The 15,282-nt window shown below is 39.5% G+C and overlaps 1 protein-coding gene across 3 annotated transcripts in view; it reads left to right on the top strand.

Annotated features, from left to right (window-relative positions):
* SKAP1 (src kinase associated phosphoprotein 1) overlaps positions 1-15,282 on the top strand; it is a 312,290-nt gene that overhangs the window by 260,981 nt on the left and 36,027 nt on the right. For all 3 annotated transcript variants that reach the window (XM_077164647.1, XM_077164649.1, XM_077164648.1), the window contains 5 exons: positions 2,326-2,403; positions 3,319-3,402; positions 6,137-6,261; positions 8,601-8,664; positions 10,747-10,947. In XM_077164647.1, coding sequence (XP_077020762.1) covers positions 2,326-2,403; positions 3,319-3,402; positions 6,137-6,261; positions 8,601-8,664; positions 10,747-10,947 — 552 coding nt within the window. The remainder of the gene's footprint in view (positions 1-2,325; positions 2,404-3,318; positions 3,403-6,136; positions 6,262-8,600; positions 8,665-10,746; positions 10,948-15,282) is intronic.

The raw sequence follows: 15,282 nt of genomic DNA, 5'->3' as shown, positions 1-15,282 counted from the left end.
GACCAAAGTAAGAGATGTTTATTTGATGCAAAATTATATTTCTTGTAGTGCATTATCTAATTTAACTTCTATGGTCAGTTTATTTGAACACCATAATTACAGGGAAACTTGAATAGGGAGTGAGATTTTGTTGGTTTATACAGGTTAGTGTGATGCCCCAATACATCCCAGAATAATTTGGTCAGAAAATTAAAAAATATTTGCATTTGCAAAGTCCCCTTGAGGCACTGGAGAGAAAGAAGAAAATATTAAACTTACCTGGGGGGATTCCTGATATTCTTGCAAGCATTGGGGACCAGCAATAGGCTGAGCCCTCGATCTTGGTGCTTGCCCCTATGAAACTTACTCCTGCAAAGGAGAAGCTGTCTACTTCTCACTATGCCTAAGAGTCACCGCCAATGAACCTCTTTTGTTGCTCAGATGTGGCCTCTCTCTAAGCCAATTCAGCAAGTGAACTGTCTGCCCTCCCCCATATGTGGGACATGACTCCCAGGGGGTATACGTCTCCCTGGCAACATGGGACATGTCTCCCAGGGATGAGGTGGGACCTGGCATCATGGGATTGAAAAAACCTTGACCAAAAGAGGGAAGAGAGAAATGAGACAAAATAAAGTTTCAGTGGCTGAGAGATTTCAAACAGAGTTGAGAGATTATCCTGGAGGTTATTCTTACACATTATATAGATATCCCTTTTCAGTTTTTAGTGTTTTGGAGTGGCTAGAGGGAAGTACCTGAAACTGTTGAACTGTATACCAGTAGTCCTGATTCTTGAAGTCTGTTACATAACTATATAGCTTTTATAATGTGACTGTGTGATTGTGAAAACCTTGTGATTGATGCTCCCTTAATCCAGGGTATGGATAGATAAGTAAACAAGCAAGGACAAAAAATGAATAAATAATAGGGGAGAGTGAGGGGTTAAAAAAAGAAATTGGGCAGGGGATGCAAGGGTAGTTCAGTGGTAGAATTCTCACCTGCCATGCAGGAGACCCAGGGTTCGATTCTCAGCCCATGCACTTCCCAAAAAACAAGCAAACAAACTGAAAAACAAGCAAAAATTCGACAAATGGTGCTGCAATAATGGGATTCTCACATGGAAAAACAATAAAATGTGACCCCACCATACAGCAGTAGATTGTAAAATTGGGCAGATTACAATACTAGTGGTCAATGAGAGGGAAGGGTAAGGGATATGGGATGTTTGGGTTTTTTCTTTTTATTTCTTTTTCTGGAGTAATGCAATTGTTCTAAAAACGATCGTGATGAGTGAATGCACAACTATGTGATGATATTGTGAGTCATTGATGTATACTTTGAGTGGACTGTATGGTGTGTGAAGATAGCTCAATAAAGATATTTTAAAAAGAAGAAATGCTAGAGTTGTGCTTTTAAAAGAGTTTTTGTTTTTTCCTGTTCTCATTTCATTTAATTTTTGAGGAATAAACTCCTTCTTTTCCTGTCCTTTGTCCCTCTTCCTGCAGAGTATGTATATACCCCAATAGAGGCAGATAGATTAGGATCTTGACTTCTCAATAAATTTGTACCTAACAAGGCTAATTGAGAGCCAAGAATGTTAGCAGAATACAATTAAAGGCTGATGTCAGTTCTAGGGTCTTCTATTTGTGAAGGCTTTTACCATTCTTAAACTCCCATATTTTGAAAAAATCAGGATTTGGAAGTTATTGCCAGTTCAGCTTGCATAGCATTTCTTTGTGTGAACTTAATAAAATTTATTTTCATAAAGGTGCTTTACTTCTGTTCTTTTAAAAAAAAAAATAGTATATGTACATATGTGAGCTTCCTCTGAGGTGACTGCATTTACAGTGAAGTTCATCACTCGTTAAAGTTTGTCTGTACTGGTAGCTTTTTTTTTTTTTTTTTTACGTGGGCAGACCCCAGGAAATGAACCCAGGTCCTCTGGCATGGCAGGCAAGCATTCTTGCCTGCTGAGCCACCATGGCCCACCGTGTACTGGTAGCTTTTCATTAGACTTTTGATTATCTGAATGTGGGTTATCCAATTTGTAGTTTACATCCACAGAAAACTCATAATTCCCTGGAGCCCCTTTCTTGTCAATCAGTACATATTGAGGCTTCCTCCCCTTGCGGCAAACTAACATGTTTAGATTATTTTAAGCAATTTTAGCCTTAGATTAATTAGAAAGAAAGAAAATGAACTTTTTCCCACATCATATAGAAATGTTTTATTTTGTATTGTGTTTAAGCAACTGCACTTTTGCAGTTTCAAACTTTGGTTTGAAAGTTGCCTAAATAAATGAAAATGCTGTCAGGTTTCAACAAAACATTTTGCTGTTGTTCCTTTTAGGAATGGAAGACATTGTAAAAGGAGCTCATGAACTTGACAACATCATCAAGCAAGGATACTTGGAGAAAAAAAGCAAAGGTACTCATCAGACCCCACAGCTCTTAGAACATTCCAGGAACAAAAAAGAAATGAGGAGAAAGAGGGCCAATGTTTCAGGTGCCTTATCTGATCCCCAACTGTGTTAAGCAGATGTGAGGCAAAAGCAGGTATAACACAAAAGCCAAGGAAAGAAAAAAAGTCTGGGGTTTACGTGTAGGCTGAAGAAAGACGGCCCAAGATTTCAGCATTCTCCAGAGTGTGAGCTTCATCAGGACAGGTACTGGTGCTGTACTGTGTCCCACTGCCTGGCACAAAATAATGCTTAATAAATACTTTTCAAGTGAAAGAATAATAAATAAATGAACAGTGATATTCTTGTCCTTATCTCTCAGTGTGCATCCATAATGAGTGAAAATGTTTTGCCAAGAGTATAATTTTTATATCAGATGTGAAGCAACCCACTCTGAAATTTCAGGCAAGCCCATATCTTGACTCTTAACTCATTTAATTAGAATATGATACAACTAAGGTTGGAGTCCCAGGTTTGACACTGGATAGGCAAATTGGCTTAGCACAAAAAAAGGTGTTTCTCATAGCCATGGCCCTGCAATATTATTTTTGTTTGCCAAAAGGCAACACATAAAGATGTTTTGGAGAATTTGAAAAATCTAGGATGAGATTAGAACCAGAACGATATAAAGGAAGCTAGATAGAGAAGACAGTTGTGAGGGAACAGAGCAGACAACTCTGTTTAGAACTTGGACCTTTAACCGAGCTATCCTCCAGACTTAGAGTCAATAGGGGATAACCTGTGGGAGTCAAAGGGAGGGTTTTACAGTCCATTAACCTAGGAAATAAAACAATAACACACTGGACTGTGTGTTGTCGGATTTTACAGACTCTTCAGTGACTGTAGTTACCTGAATTTATGTCCTCTACTGCTGTTCCATTTAGATCATAGTTTCTTTGGATCAGAGTGGCAGAAGCGATGGTGTGTTGTCAGCAGAGGCCTCTTCTACTACTATGCTAATGAGAAAAGTAAGTGTTCTTCATTTGCACAGCAGCATCTCACTCCTGGATGCAAACACTTCATAAATTCTTAAGCACTTAGATCTCAAGGTAGCAGTCCTTAACTAACACCCAGAAAGGGACATGTTTGGGAAGGAAATAAGCTGGGCAAATAATACCTTTCCCATCACCAAAAACTCAGAGACTAATTTAGAAATTATTTCCCCTGTAAACACTAGGATGATGTGACCAGCATTATCACATTATTACTCATAATAAAAGATCAGAGTTATCTTTTATTATAAATAATAATACAGCATTACCAAAGTTGAATATTTTGGCATTCTTTAAAAAAAAAAGTGAGCTTCAAAATTCTTTATGGGCATTGATAATGTAGTTAAAATACTTAAGGAAAAAAAATTCTGGGAGAAAGATTTAAACAGCTTACCAGTGGCCCAGAAATAGAACCCTAGAGTCCAAACTCACTAAGAATATGATCCAAACTTTATCCTCCTGATACTGGGAAGCAGTCCAGTAGACATCCCTAGAGCTATGGAGTGTTGAGACCCAAATGGTTGCTTTGCCTGGGAGACACCCTTCAGCTAGATGGCAACAGCAGCCAAGTGTTGACTCAGGCCAGAGGCAGCTTCTTAATGAGCAACCACTGATTCAATCAAGCACAATACTCATGAGCTATCCCTAGAAGGCCTCCCATTGATGTTTGACACAGTTGCTTAGTTCATGAGAAGGAACAGAGGATATAAGCACAAATTGGAGGCAACTACAAATAAATGCAAGCTAAAAAAATTATCATTATAGATGAATGAACTTCCAAATAGGGAATACCCGTCTGTAGAGCTGGATTGCCCCAGGAGTAATTCTAAGCAGCAAGAAGAAGACTGAGCAAAGTAGACCATCAGTTCTTGTGCAGGCTTTCCCTATGCTCTACCACTTTCATACAGCGGCCAGGGATCCAGAGTAGACCCTTCCTTTTCCTTCCAATCATTTTCTGTTCTTTCCCTGTACCTTCTCTCCCAAATTTACTCCTCTCCTAATGACTAGCTATCCAAACTACAAAAAAATCAGCCACCCACCCAAATGTCTTTGTACTTCCTGAACCTTTGGCATTCAGGCAGAAGAAAGAATTGCAGCTTTGCTAAGTGACTTGGAATCCTTAAGATTTGCCTTCCAGCTTTTCTTTCTTTCTTTTGTAAAGCCCTCCAGCTTTTAGGCAGTTGCCTCACCTGCCTCTCTACCTACAACAGATAACACTGACTTTCATCTTGGGGTCACCACTTTTCGTTTTTTAGATAAAGGGTGAATCTTTTCTTAGAAATGATAGCAGCATAGTTTGAAAATTGAGTAACGCTAGTCTCCTGTGTCCTTCCAAACCCCATCCCACTCTCAAATCCAACAATCATAATTGCTCCTCTGAATTCTAGGCATGTGAGCCAGCCACGTGTTATTTTCTTATTTTAAATATTTAAACTGATATAACATTGATGTCATTGTAAAACTAAACCAGATATCTCATCCATTCATTCAGAATCTTTTATACATTCACCGAGAAACAGAGAGAGAGAGAGGGAGAGAGAGAGAGAGAGGAGAGAGTAAGAGCAAGAGGGAGGCTTGAAGACTTTTATTGACCATTTTGCCGACAGGGTGAAATAAAATCTGGTGACCAAAGAAACAACAAAACATTTTAGTGGTCAGTTAGAACAAGGAGAGATACTTTAACAAAAAAGATTCTGGTGTCAAAAAGCACTGTTGCATGGCTCCCTTCTCACCAGTTACTTCTTATTGTGCCCAGGACATTTTCTTAGTAAGTATAGCATGTGTATTTCTTTTAGCTCAACCAGGTGAGGTCAGAGTCTTTTTCTTTTTTCTTCTTTTTTTTTCAAATACTGTCATACACTGCCATCCCTATCATCATCCAAAAGGATTTATTAAATGATTCATTCACATGATATAGGATATAAAGCATAACCCAGATACTATGGTTCTTGTCATTTATGTATTCTGCTTCCCAAACCACACAATGAGGACACAAAATTCTTATGAACCACCTCCTCTTTTCCTTTTTCTTATATTTCCTTTTTAAGAAGAGGGAAAATTCTCTCCTTTCCTTCATTTAGAGTCCTTTTCCTTTTATCTCCTTCCTCATCATCTAACAATATTCAACAGAACTCTGTACTTTCTAATCTGACCTCTTATAAGGAGAATAAAGTACTAAATTTTAATTATTCTCTCTTTGGCATAAATTCCCACCTGACTGGCAGGAGAGGGGTGAACAGTTTAGCCCAAATGCCACATAGTGCATGGGGGAAGGGGAATCCCGGGAACTTCTATCACCCCTTGTGCTGCTGTCTCTCCCCTCGAATGTGAGCTCTGCTGGCCCTGATAATAATGCTTCAGTTCTATAATAGCTTTCAAGAGCCTCACGTTTACAGCCACACTCTCCCTGCTGTAATAATTCCTTCTTTCTGTTATTATAGATCACTTAACATTCTAATAAATTCTCTGTCTCTGTTGTACTCTTTTGGCAAAATAACCTTTCATGTTGCATTTCCCTTGCTTGGCAGTGATATCTGCCTTGCTGTTGCAGTAGCCTCTTCTTAAGCTTCCCTAATAACCTTTCCTTGACTGTTGTGATTCCTCAGGGATGTAACAGCTGTTTCTGTGCTTTTATTTTACATACCAGAGAAGATGCCTTCCCTTGGCAGTTGCATCTCTCTAGGGATACAGGAGCTTTCTTGTCTTGCAGGCAAGCAGCCCAAAGGGACCTTTTTCATTAAGGGCTACAGTGTACGGATGGCCCCCCACCTGCGAAGAGACTCCAAGAAAGAATCCTGCTTTGAACTGATCTCCCAGGATAGGCGCAGCTATGAGGTAGGATGAACCGAGACCACTGTGGTCCTTATCAGTGTTGCAGTTTCATTCCATGTTGCCTGTGAGCTGTGGTTGCTATGCTTTGTTCCATCCTTTCGTTGTTACCTGCTCATTTCTTACCAACTAAGACCCTCTTTCTTGACATGCCTTCACCTTTACTAAGGCACGCCCTTCCATCTCTCTGTTGCCACTCTCCTCCTAGATACTGCATTTTGCTTTGCTTCCATCTCTTCATCCCTCCCCTTCTCAGTCTCACCCCATAGGTGAGCTTCTTCTGTATTATAACACACAATCCAGTTCCTTATTCAGTCTCTAATTTCATGATTTGATTCCAATTGTCTTTATTTTTAACTGATAATCATCACTTCCTCCCACAGAATCCAAAAAAAGAAAAATCTAGCTGTAGAGTACAAAAATAATTTTCTCGTATTCATCTTGCTATCCAAACAACCTTCCTGTATCTATGTGTGTGTGTGTAGATGTGTTGCATATCTCTGGAAGGATTTCTAAGGTACTGGTACAGTGGTTGCTGAGTAGTATAACAGTGATAACTGAAAAACCAGAGGATTGATGGGGAGGGAGAGTGGAGAAAGACATTCCCAACTGTGTTCATTTTTACATATTTTGAATCTTTACTTCATGCATTTATTACCTTCTTTAAAATTAATTACAATAATGAAAATTTTCTGACTATAAGAATACAGTAATTTTCAGCAACAAAATATATTTTTACATATGTATACATTGTGTATGTATATGCATATTGTTTCCTGCCTATTGACAATTTTTATGTTATCACAATTTTACTAAAGCAATTTCGAAAAACTTTATGAAACATAGCTAACTATGAAGGAGAGAAAAACCATGCTAAGGCTAATAATAATCCTGAAGTAGCCCTTTAGCTCTGCAAATTTAACACGGCATTCATCTTTCTATATTTCTACAGTGTTTTAACTCTTACGTTGATAAAATGAACCAGATCCATTATACAGTTTCCCAAAAAAAAGTAAATATAAACTAAAACTTTTCTATAGAGTTCTTTATAAATATATTAATATAGATGTATGCATTGGGTATAATTCTGAGACATTTTAATTATTAAATTGCGATGGTACCTCATCCAGATCAAAGTTTATATGTCTAAAACAATTTCTCCAGAAAACTTTAATAGAAATTTTTTTAAGAAATTAAAAATGAGACTATCTATTAATAAGTATTAATAAGAATCTGGATTTCTTATACAGCATGTAACTTTCTCTTTCTTCAGTGGCCAGATAATAAAAATATTTTCCACAAACAGTCATTCCAAGTTGATTCATTTAAAATAAAAGAATTACTAAGGATTAATGCTTGACTAGTCTGCTTTGTGAATCAGAACGTAGAGTTTGTTTACTTCTTCTTTCTTTGGTCCATTGAATCCAAATCATTATCATGGTCTGTGGATTCTTTATCTACAGTGTCCTTCTGATCTTTCGCTTTTTATTTATTTCCACAGCCATTGCAGTAGTTAAGTCCCTATCACTTCACCCATGGGACTAGTTAAGCAGCCTTCTAGTCTTTCTTTGTCTCCAGCTTCAACCTGTTCCAAACCCTCTTACCCACAACTGTTGATATAATTGCCCACTCTTTTTGCTACAATTTACAGTGGGTTTCTCCTTAGTACTAGAAGTCTAAACTCCTAGTACTCAGAGACTTTCTATCAACTTTTTTCTGCCCTTCATCTCTCCGTCTTCATCTGTTGTTATTCTCCAGTCAAACTGCTCTGCCTACCTCTCCGTACAAGATGTTCTTGTTCCTATCCCTTTGGACATGGTTCTCCCAAGCTGAAATGTCCGACTCCCTCCACCAGTCAGTTCCACCAACTCTTAAAGCTAACCAAATAGTACTACTTCAACAAGCCTCCCTGATTTACTCTAGGAAACAATGTATTCCCTGTACTCTCTCAACATCCAGTTGGTAGGAAATGCATCTGTGTTGCAGTGTTCCTATTTTATATGTGTATGTTTTCTCCATAACTCGTGCATTATTCTTGAAAGTCAGGAACTTTGGTTTGTTTTTGTTGTTGTTGTTGTGTTCTGTTAACTGTGCTCAAGTAAATGCTTGCTAAGTGAATGGACACAGGGTAATTCAAATAGCTGTCATCTCTGAGTGTGCAAAATTGCTAAAGGAAAAAAGAATAGTTTTGAGTGAGGTATTTGGTCTTTTTTTTAAATATTAAGCAAGCAAAGAATCCTGAACTTGACTCTGAAACCCAACTCACAGCTTGCTTCCTTTGAAATCCTATTGGGTGTCATGGAAATTAATGAAGGTGATAAATTAACTCGGTAATTTTTCTCTAGTTTACAGCTACTAATCCATCTGAAGCCAGAGATTGGGTGGATCAAATAAGTTTCTTGCTAAAGGGTAAGTGTCATTGTTATAGGAACAATACTATAGTGAATTTTCAGTTGATGTTTTGTTGCATAATTATAATCCTTAGCCTTCAAGATGTATTTTTTCTGCCCTTTCTTCTCTCCACCCTCCTCACCATATCCCCCATATTATAGCAACATGTATGAATCAGAAGGTAAAGAAACATCAACCTGGAGATGACCTCTGATATAATTCTAGTTCAGCTACCTACCTATAGGCAAGTCTGTAATTTTCATAATCATTAAAAAAGGAAATTCTGGAAACTCCTAACTCATTGTCTCCTAACCACTTATATTCTGGAAAGGAAATTCATGAACATCAAACTTGAAGTCGTCTAATTGCAATTTAAGTCCAAAATCTTCTTATTTTAGCCTTAGTAAGAAGTAGAAATCTAAACTAATCTAAGTAGCCTGCAGGGACAATTGGACATTAAAAACAAATTGCTGTTATCCAAGCCACAAGAAAATGCTCCTTGCTTTAAGATGGGAAGAGTCCTATCTGAAGATGTTAAATGACTGCTCTTAGAGTACCCTCTGCTGGTCAACCTGAAGGCACAGCAGTGAGTGTGGCCAAGGAAACCTTGTCTGGGAGTGGCCTGGCAGGCAGACATAGCCAACCTTGAGTCATCACTTGACCGCACATAACTCTTATATGCCATCGTGGCAGGATGCCACACTTAATACATGGCTGAAACCTAGGGAGAAGCATGTCAGCCTAAAACCAATAAGCCTCTTCATCTCTTTATTCTGCTATAGGATTTTATTGTGGATAAAAAGAAGGAAGCACCAGAGCTTTAATTACAGGAATTGCCTATTTTACTCAGTTATGCCTTTGCTATCACAAAAACAAACTATTGCATCTACAAAGTGTGTCACATATAATAGACTGGAACTAGGCAAACATGAACATTGATGGCAAGACTACAGGGTACACTCTCATCTAGGTGCCTTGGATTTATGCGTGTAATATACCCCTAAGTGTGTAAACCTCAATAAAACTCAAAGCAGCTTTATTGAGCTGTACCCTGTGGTACTTTCAGAATCCCACAATGAAGAAATTATTCATTCCATTTTATTTTAAAACAAACAAAATAAAAACATGTGGTTTAAGTCACAAATGTGTCTTTGATCCTTTCCTTATATGATGTGGCACCAGAATTCAAATGAAAATTCTTGCAAAATCTTTATTAAAAGCCTAATCAAGCCAAACAGTTTTATTGTGTTTTGAAATGAGCATTGGATGTCTCTACATTCTTTCCTTCCCCAGTGTATGCTGACTGCACTCGCCCATCCTGTGGAGGCCTCTTAACAGGGTTTCAGAGAGCACTCTGTGCTACACATTGGAGAATGAACCTTCCCAGTTCTCCATTAAAATAAAATACCAATCTCCCTGGTGCTCTCCAGTGCTGTAATGGCTCAACATCCTCTATGCAGTGACCCACTTTGAGTCACTGAGACTGAACAGTTGCAATAGGACATTGGAACTACATCGTTCAGCCATTCCATTTAGTCTTGTATTACTGTTTATTTTGTCATACCCCACTTTTCTTTTCCTCCTCCATCTTTGTTCACTTTTCTCTTTACAAACAAACTTGTCTGAAACTTCTCAGTGACATCATTAGTGAGATGGTCTTCTGACAGCTCAAATACCCCACCGAAGCTACCATGATTCCCACAGCTGTGTGTGCCTCGGAGAACTGTAGGTAATCACTCACTCTTCCAGTTTTATACTTGATGAGCAGTGCTTGGCACATTGACATTTCCTCTTCTGGCCTGTTTTCTTCCCTTCACCTCATGTCTCATTCACACCCCCATACTTTTCAGGGCTGCTTCATCCTGATCAAGTTTTATTGCAAGAAAGGATTTATGTGCAATGGTTTAGACCTGACACAGTGCTGGTCTGGCCTTTTCTGTAGATTTCCTGCCACATTAGAAATCACAGCACTTAACCTAGTGTTTCATTTTCTTTTGACATGTTTTATTCTCATCCCTCCTCCTCCTTCTCCCTCTTTTCTTCCCTGCCTTATTCTTTTTTTCTCTCTATCTTGAGTCATTCTCATCTTTTCTCTGGCAGATCTGAGCTCCTTAACCATTCCCTATGAAGAGGAGGAGGAGGAAGAAGAGGAAGAGGAGGAAGAGATGTATGATGACATTGATGGTTTCAACTCCCCAAATTCTGGTTCCCAGTGCAGACCGATTATCTTGCCTGGGAATATGGGGATAAAAGAGCTTGCAGAGGAGAAAGAGGAAGAAGATATTTATGAAGTCTTACCAGGTGAGAAATTTCATTTTCTAATTATCTTCCACTCATTTCAGAAACTTCTTGGCCTGATAGAAGAATGAAACAGAAAACCCCAGAGAGCCAAATCTGACCTTCACCTTCTGAAAGAGAGAATGTAGGAAAGCTACAGGGAAGTGATTCTCAGCATAGATGCTCCCCCTTGCTCTGGGAGCAAGATGAATTTGACCAGTGAGTGTCTTTCAACTGTGCCATGTGAAATCATTTCTTACCTGTGTAGACAAGTTAAAGAGTTAAGCATACTCATGTCGGTTTTCATTGGCTCACTGTGAGTTTGAGAGTGAGTCATCAAAACTATCTAATTTCAACACTTTTTCTGTGTAATTGTAAAAATAATAGAAAGTTAGCTAAAAATTATGAAGGATTTCGAAAGTGTGTAGGAATATAGATAATTCCTGACAAACCTTTCTATTATATATATTTATTTATTTATTATTTATAACATAAAACCTTGATGTAGCGCAACTTATTATTACCTACTTGAAATATACCACGAATCAAGTTACTTCTCTTAAAAATGTCTAACCTGTTGCCTCTGCCCACCATTACAGCAGTTCTACAACATATATTTATTTCTTTTTTCCAGAGGCATGAAAACTGGCATCTCAAAAAATGTGTAGTCATGACTGCGTCCTCACAGCCTCTTCTCGTGGGGTAGCAGCAGCTGGTGAACAGTGCAGAGCACAGCGGGGGTCAGAATGGAATGGGGAAAACCAAAGCCTGCGCCTTTTAATTGTGAGGTAGTTAGACCACAGGAATGCGGAATCCTCAAGTCCATTCAGAAAGCTCACTCCTGTGGAAATTTGCCAGGAGTTCAAGTGCTCTTCTGAGAAATTCAAGTTAAGCCTAACTTTATAGTAATTTAAACCTCAATCCCAGGTGAACCTGGGAACAAAGGTGAACCCAACACTCAGGGCCCTGAAGACAGGGCTGGTTGCTAAAAAGCATCATCAGTAAGCACCTAGCATTTCAAGGTTTCCTAAGGAAAGGGTCCAGCCCTCTCCACATAGCATTCTATCTCTTTCCTAAGGTAAAAGCCACGTCACTGCTTGCTCAGTCATGGAGCAGGGCTCCTTCCTGTGGTCACACACTTTTTCCCAGCTGGGAACTCCAGTTACTTCCCATCCAACCACTGAGGAGAGCCTGTTTCTTCTCCTACCACTTCCAGCTTCTGCGGTCCCAACTTTCCCAGCCTTTTTGATGTGTTTTATTATGCAAATGATATCTTGGTTGAGGTCGAGCCATTTCTCGTGTCTGAAGTTAAAAAAAAATGATAATTTCCTCAGCAAGTCATCGTCGTTAATGAAGTTTTACAAAAACAGATACAACCAAAGGAAAATAAAATTTCACAGGTGATAAATTTTTCCAATTTCCCTGGCAGAATTCGATAGGATTGTTAAATTAAGAGTGAAGGTGTCTGTTAGAAAGCAACGAGCAGTGATGGGTAATTTTATAGAGTGGAAAATTGAATCAAATTGCTACATTAAAACACAGCTCCTCTGAGAATCTTCCCTTTCACAGTCTGCTCCATTGCAACAGCGGGGTGCAGAAATGGATCTAATTCACAACACTCTCTAAAAGGAGATGCGCTCCACAGCTTGGTCAGAATCTTCCTAGTCAGCCCACATTCCACCCTCTCCTGCCCAGACTTGGGGAAATATCCGGATGCTGATCCACTCAGGTTATGGTTGTGGAAGAGCACTCAGGGGAAAAACCTCACTGAACCATCAGCCTTCTGAGGAGTTAAATGGGTGTTTTCATTCACCAGGTTTAGTTCTCAAAGGAGCCAGGGAGAAAGGGGGCTGATGCTCAGAGATGCAGAGCAAAAAAGGGCAAAAGGGAAAGAGGCCTCGGGAAATAAAATGAGTTTGGGACCATCACCTTACCCCAGGTTGGAGGGATGGATGTATGACTGGCTCCTTAACGGCCTCCTCCTCCCACCTCCTAAATGCCTCCACTCAGCCAGCAAGCACTGCCCAGGGCATCAGGGCAGACCTCCAAAATTCATGCTAGTTTGGATGTTGGAGTAGACCCAAGGGCATGCAGGCTGGTCTGCTTTCTTGAGGAAAGTCACTCACCCTTGTGTCCACACAACTCCCCTTCAGAAGTAAAGAATGTTACACAATAGGAAAGCCAGGGCCTCTTTCCTTGGGTTAGAGAAATATTGGCTCAGTTTCTAAGTTTCCAAAGGACGATGTTTTTCCAGGACACAGGTTCTCTCCTAAAAGCCTCTGTCTATCACAGCTTTTACAGAGAATGTTGGAGTTGAAAGGTTGACATTTAATTATGATTTGAGCATTTCAGCCACAAGTCTCCATCCCCAACTTCGTATCCACTCCACTCAGCTTGTTGCTTCTGAAATTGTTTTTAAAGCTTTGCATGTGCCCCACTACCAGTTCTGGAGGAAGTGAGAGGAAATGTGAAAAGGCCTAAAGAGTGGCAACATGTGAGTGACAGAGTGGTATCACACGTAAAAGTGCTGGGTTGAAGTCAGGATGGAGCTGCTCTGCCACCTGCTATCTGTAAGACCATGAGCAGGTTATTTGCCCTCTCTTTGTCTTTTTTTCCCTTCTGTAAAATGGGGATAATAATTGAAGCTACTTAGAAGGATGCTATGAGGAATCTAGAACTAGTACTTTAAATACTAGTACTTAGTACTTTTAAATACTAGTACTTAGTATTTAAAGTACTTAGAACAGTACACTGGCATACAGTGAGCGCTCAATAAATGCTGGCTACTGTTAATTTAGTGATGGTTAAATAGGAAGTGTTACCTCCTTGAAGAGTTGGGGAATTGCTAGCACCCATACTACCATCTGGACCTGAGACAGTCTGGTTGGATATTTTCCACTAAGAGTATGAAGCAGGTAAAATTGAAATTCCTGAGCAGATGGAATGTAGAGCACACCTTCTGCTCGGCCCATTTTTATTGCAAGGCCAGGTGCTGGGTGGAGGGACAGCCGACACTAATGTTAGATTGTGCTAACATTGCATACCCATCAACAGTCAAATGACGTGGGCCTCTAGCATTTGCTTCATTAGAACAGATAAATGTGCTTTGTGAAGAATGTATAGCATTGACGGTTCTGCCTGCTAATCCTTCCTCTCTGGGATGGGGCCTAAGCGAGCCTTCACTGTCTGTGAGGAAGGAAAGACCATGTAAGAGAGGTCTCCTTTCCAGACCGTAATTTCCAGACTTTCTGGTAGAGAGAAAAATAACCATACTACATACAAAGTCAATAATTTTTTTTTCCTAATCAAAATAGTCATCAAATTAAACACACTCTATCAATTAGTCATAGGATGATTAGCACTTGCTATGTACTCCTCTCTCCATGAAAGGAAACCAGGACACTCGAGGTTTTCAGCCAGACCACAGAAATGTTAGTCCCTAAATAGTTTCAAGGTTGGCCTCTAGTAGGATTTTTAACATCCATGTTAAGCATATGTGAACGCTTAATTCTTAAAATCTCATTTGCAATAGATTAAACTGTAGAGAACTAGCACAAAGAAATGCTAAAGCAATATGAAGAAAATGGAAGTTTTGTGAGCCCTTTCTCTACCCCCTCTGAATTTATTTCACAGACCAGCATAGGCCCAATTCATGATTCAGCATTACATAAAAGGGCAATTTCATCAGGTTTCTGTTTGTCTGGGCCTCGAGGCTTGACTCCAGTATAAGGCACCTGAGATGTTTAAGGAGCTGTAACTGGGGCCTTGCAGCCCCAGAATCTGGCTGAGTTTTCTAAAGAGATTTCAGGAGAACAAAAGGAAAGAGAGATGAAGAGTCCTCCCTGGGAATTTCTATACATATTCCAGTGCTGCCTGCACTGCCCCAGGAGGTTATTAGAGACTCAGAAACCAGAATGCTTTATAATAAATATATAACTGTTGTTTTTTTATAAATTTGAGTCAAATGGAAACAAGCATTCTGTGGAATTATTTTTCCCCCTCTACAGTCTTCCTGACTCACAGAAAGGGAGCACGGTGTTAGTAAGTGGTCTTAGGAAAAGAAAAGCAGAACCCCAAATTAAAAAATGATTTAAGAAAGTGATTTCCAATTTCATGGAAAAGCAATGTTCCATGGGAGGAAAATGGAGGAAGAGTAGATGTCGTCATCCGGCATCTTCCAAGCTTCCTGGCCTTTTCTCACTCACTCCCTTGCATAGAGGGTTCAACTGCACGGTACAGCTCAGCCAATGCTGAAATTGGTAACACGCTGTTTCTTCTACCTAAAGTAGTCTTCCTGTGACCTCAGCCAATGAAATCCTACACTCACTTCTCAAATATGTCTCCTCAGTGACACTCTCC

Source organism: Tamandua tetradactyla, chromosome 6 (assembly GCF_023851605.1).
Source record: "Tamandua tetradactyla isolate mTamTet1 chromosome 6, mTamTet1.pri, whole genome shotgun sequence".
NCBI lineage: Eukaryota > Metazoa > Chordata > Mammalia > Pilosa > Myrmecophagidae > Tamandua > Tamandua tetradactyla.
This window is presented reverse-complemented; position numbering and strand designations above follow the sequence as displayed.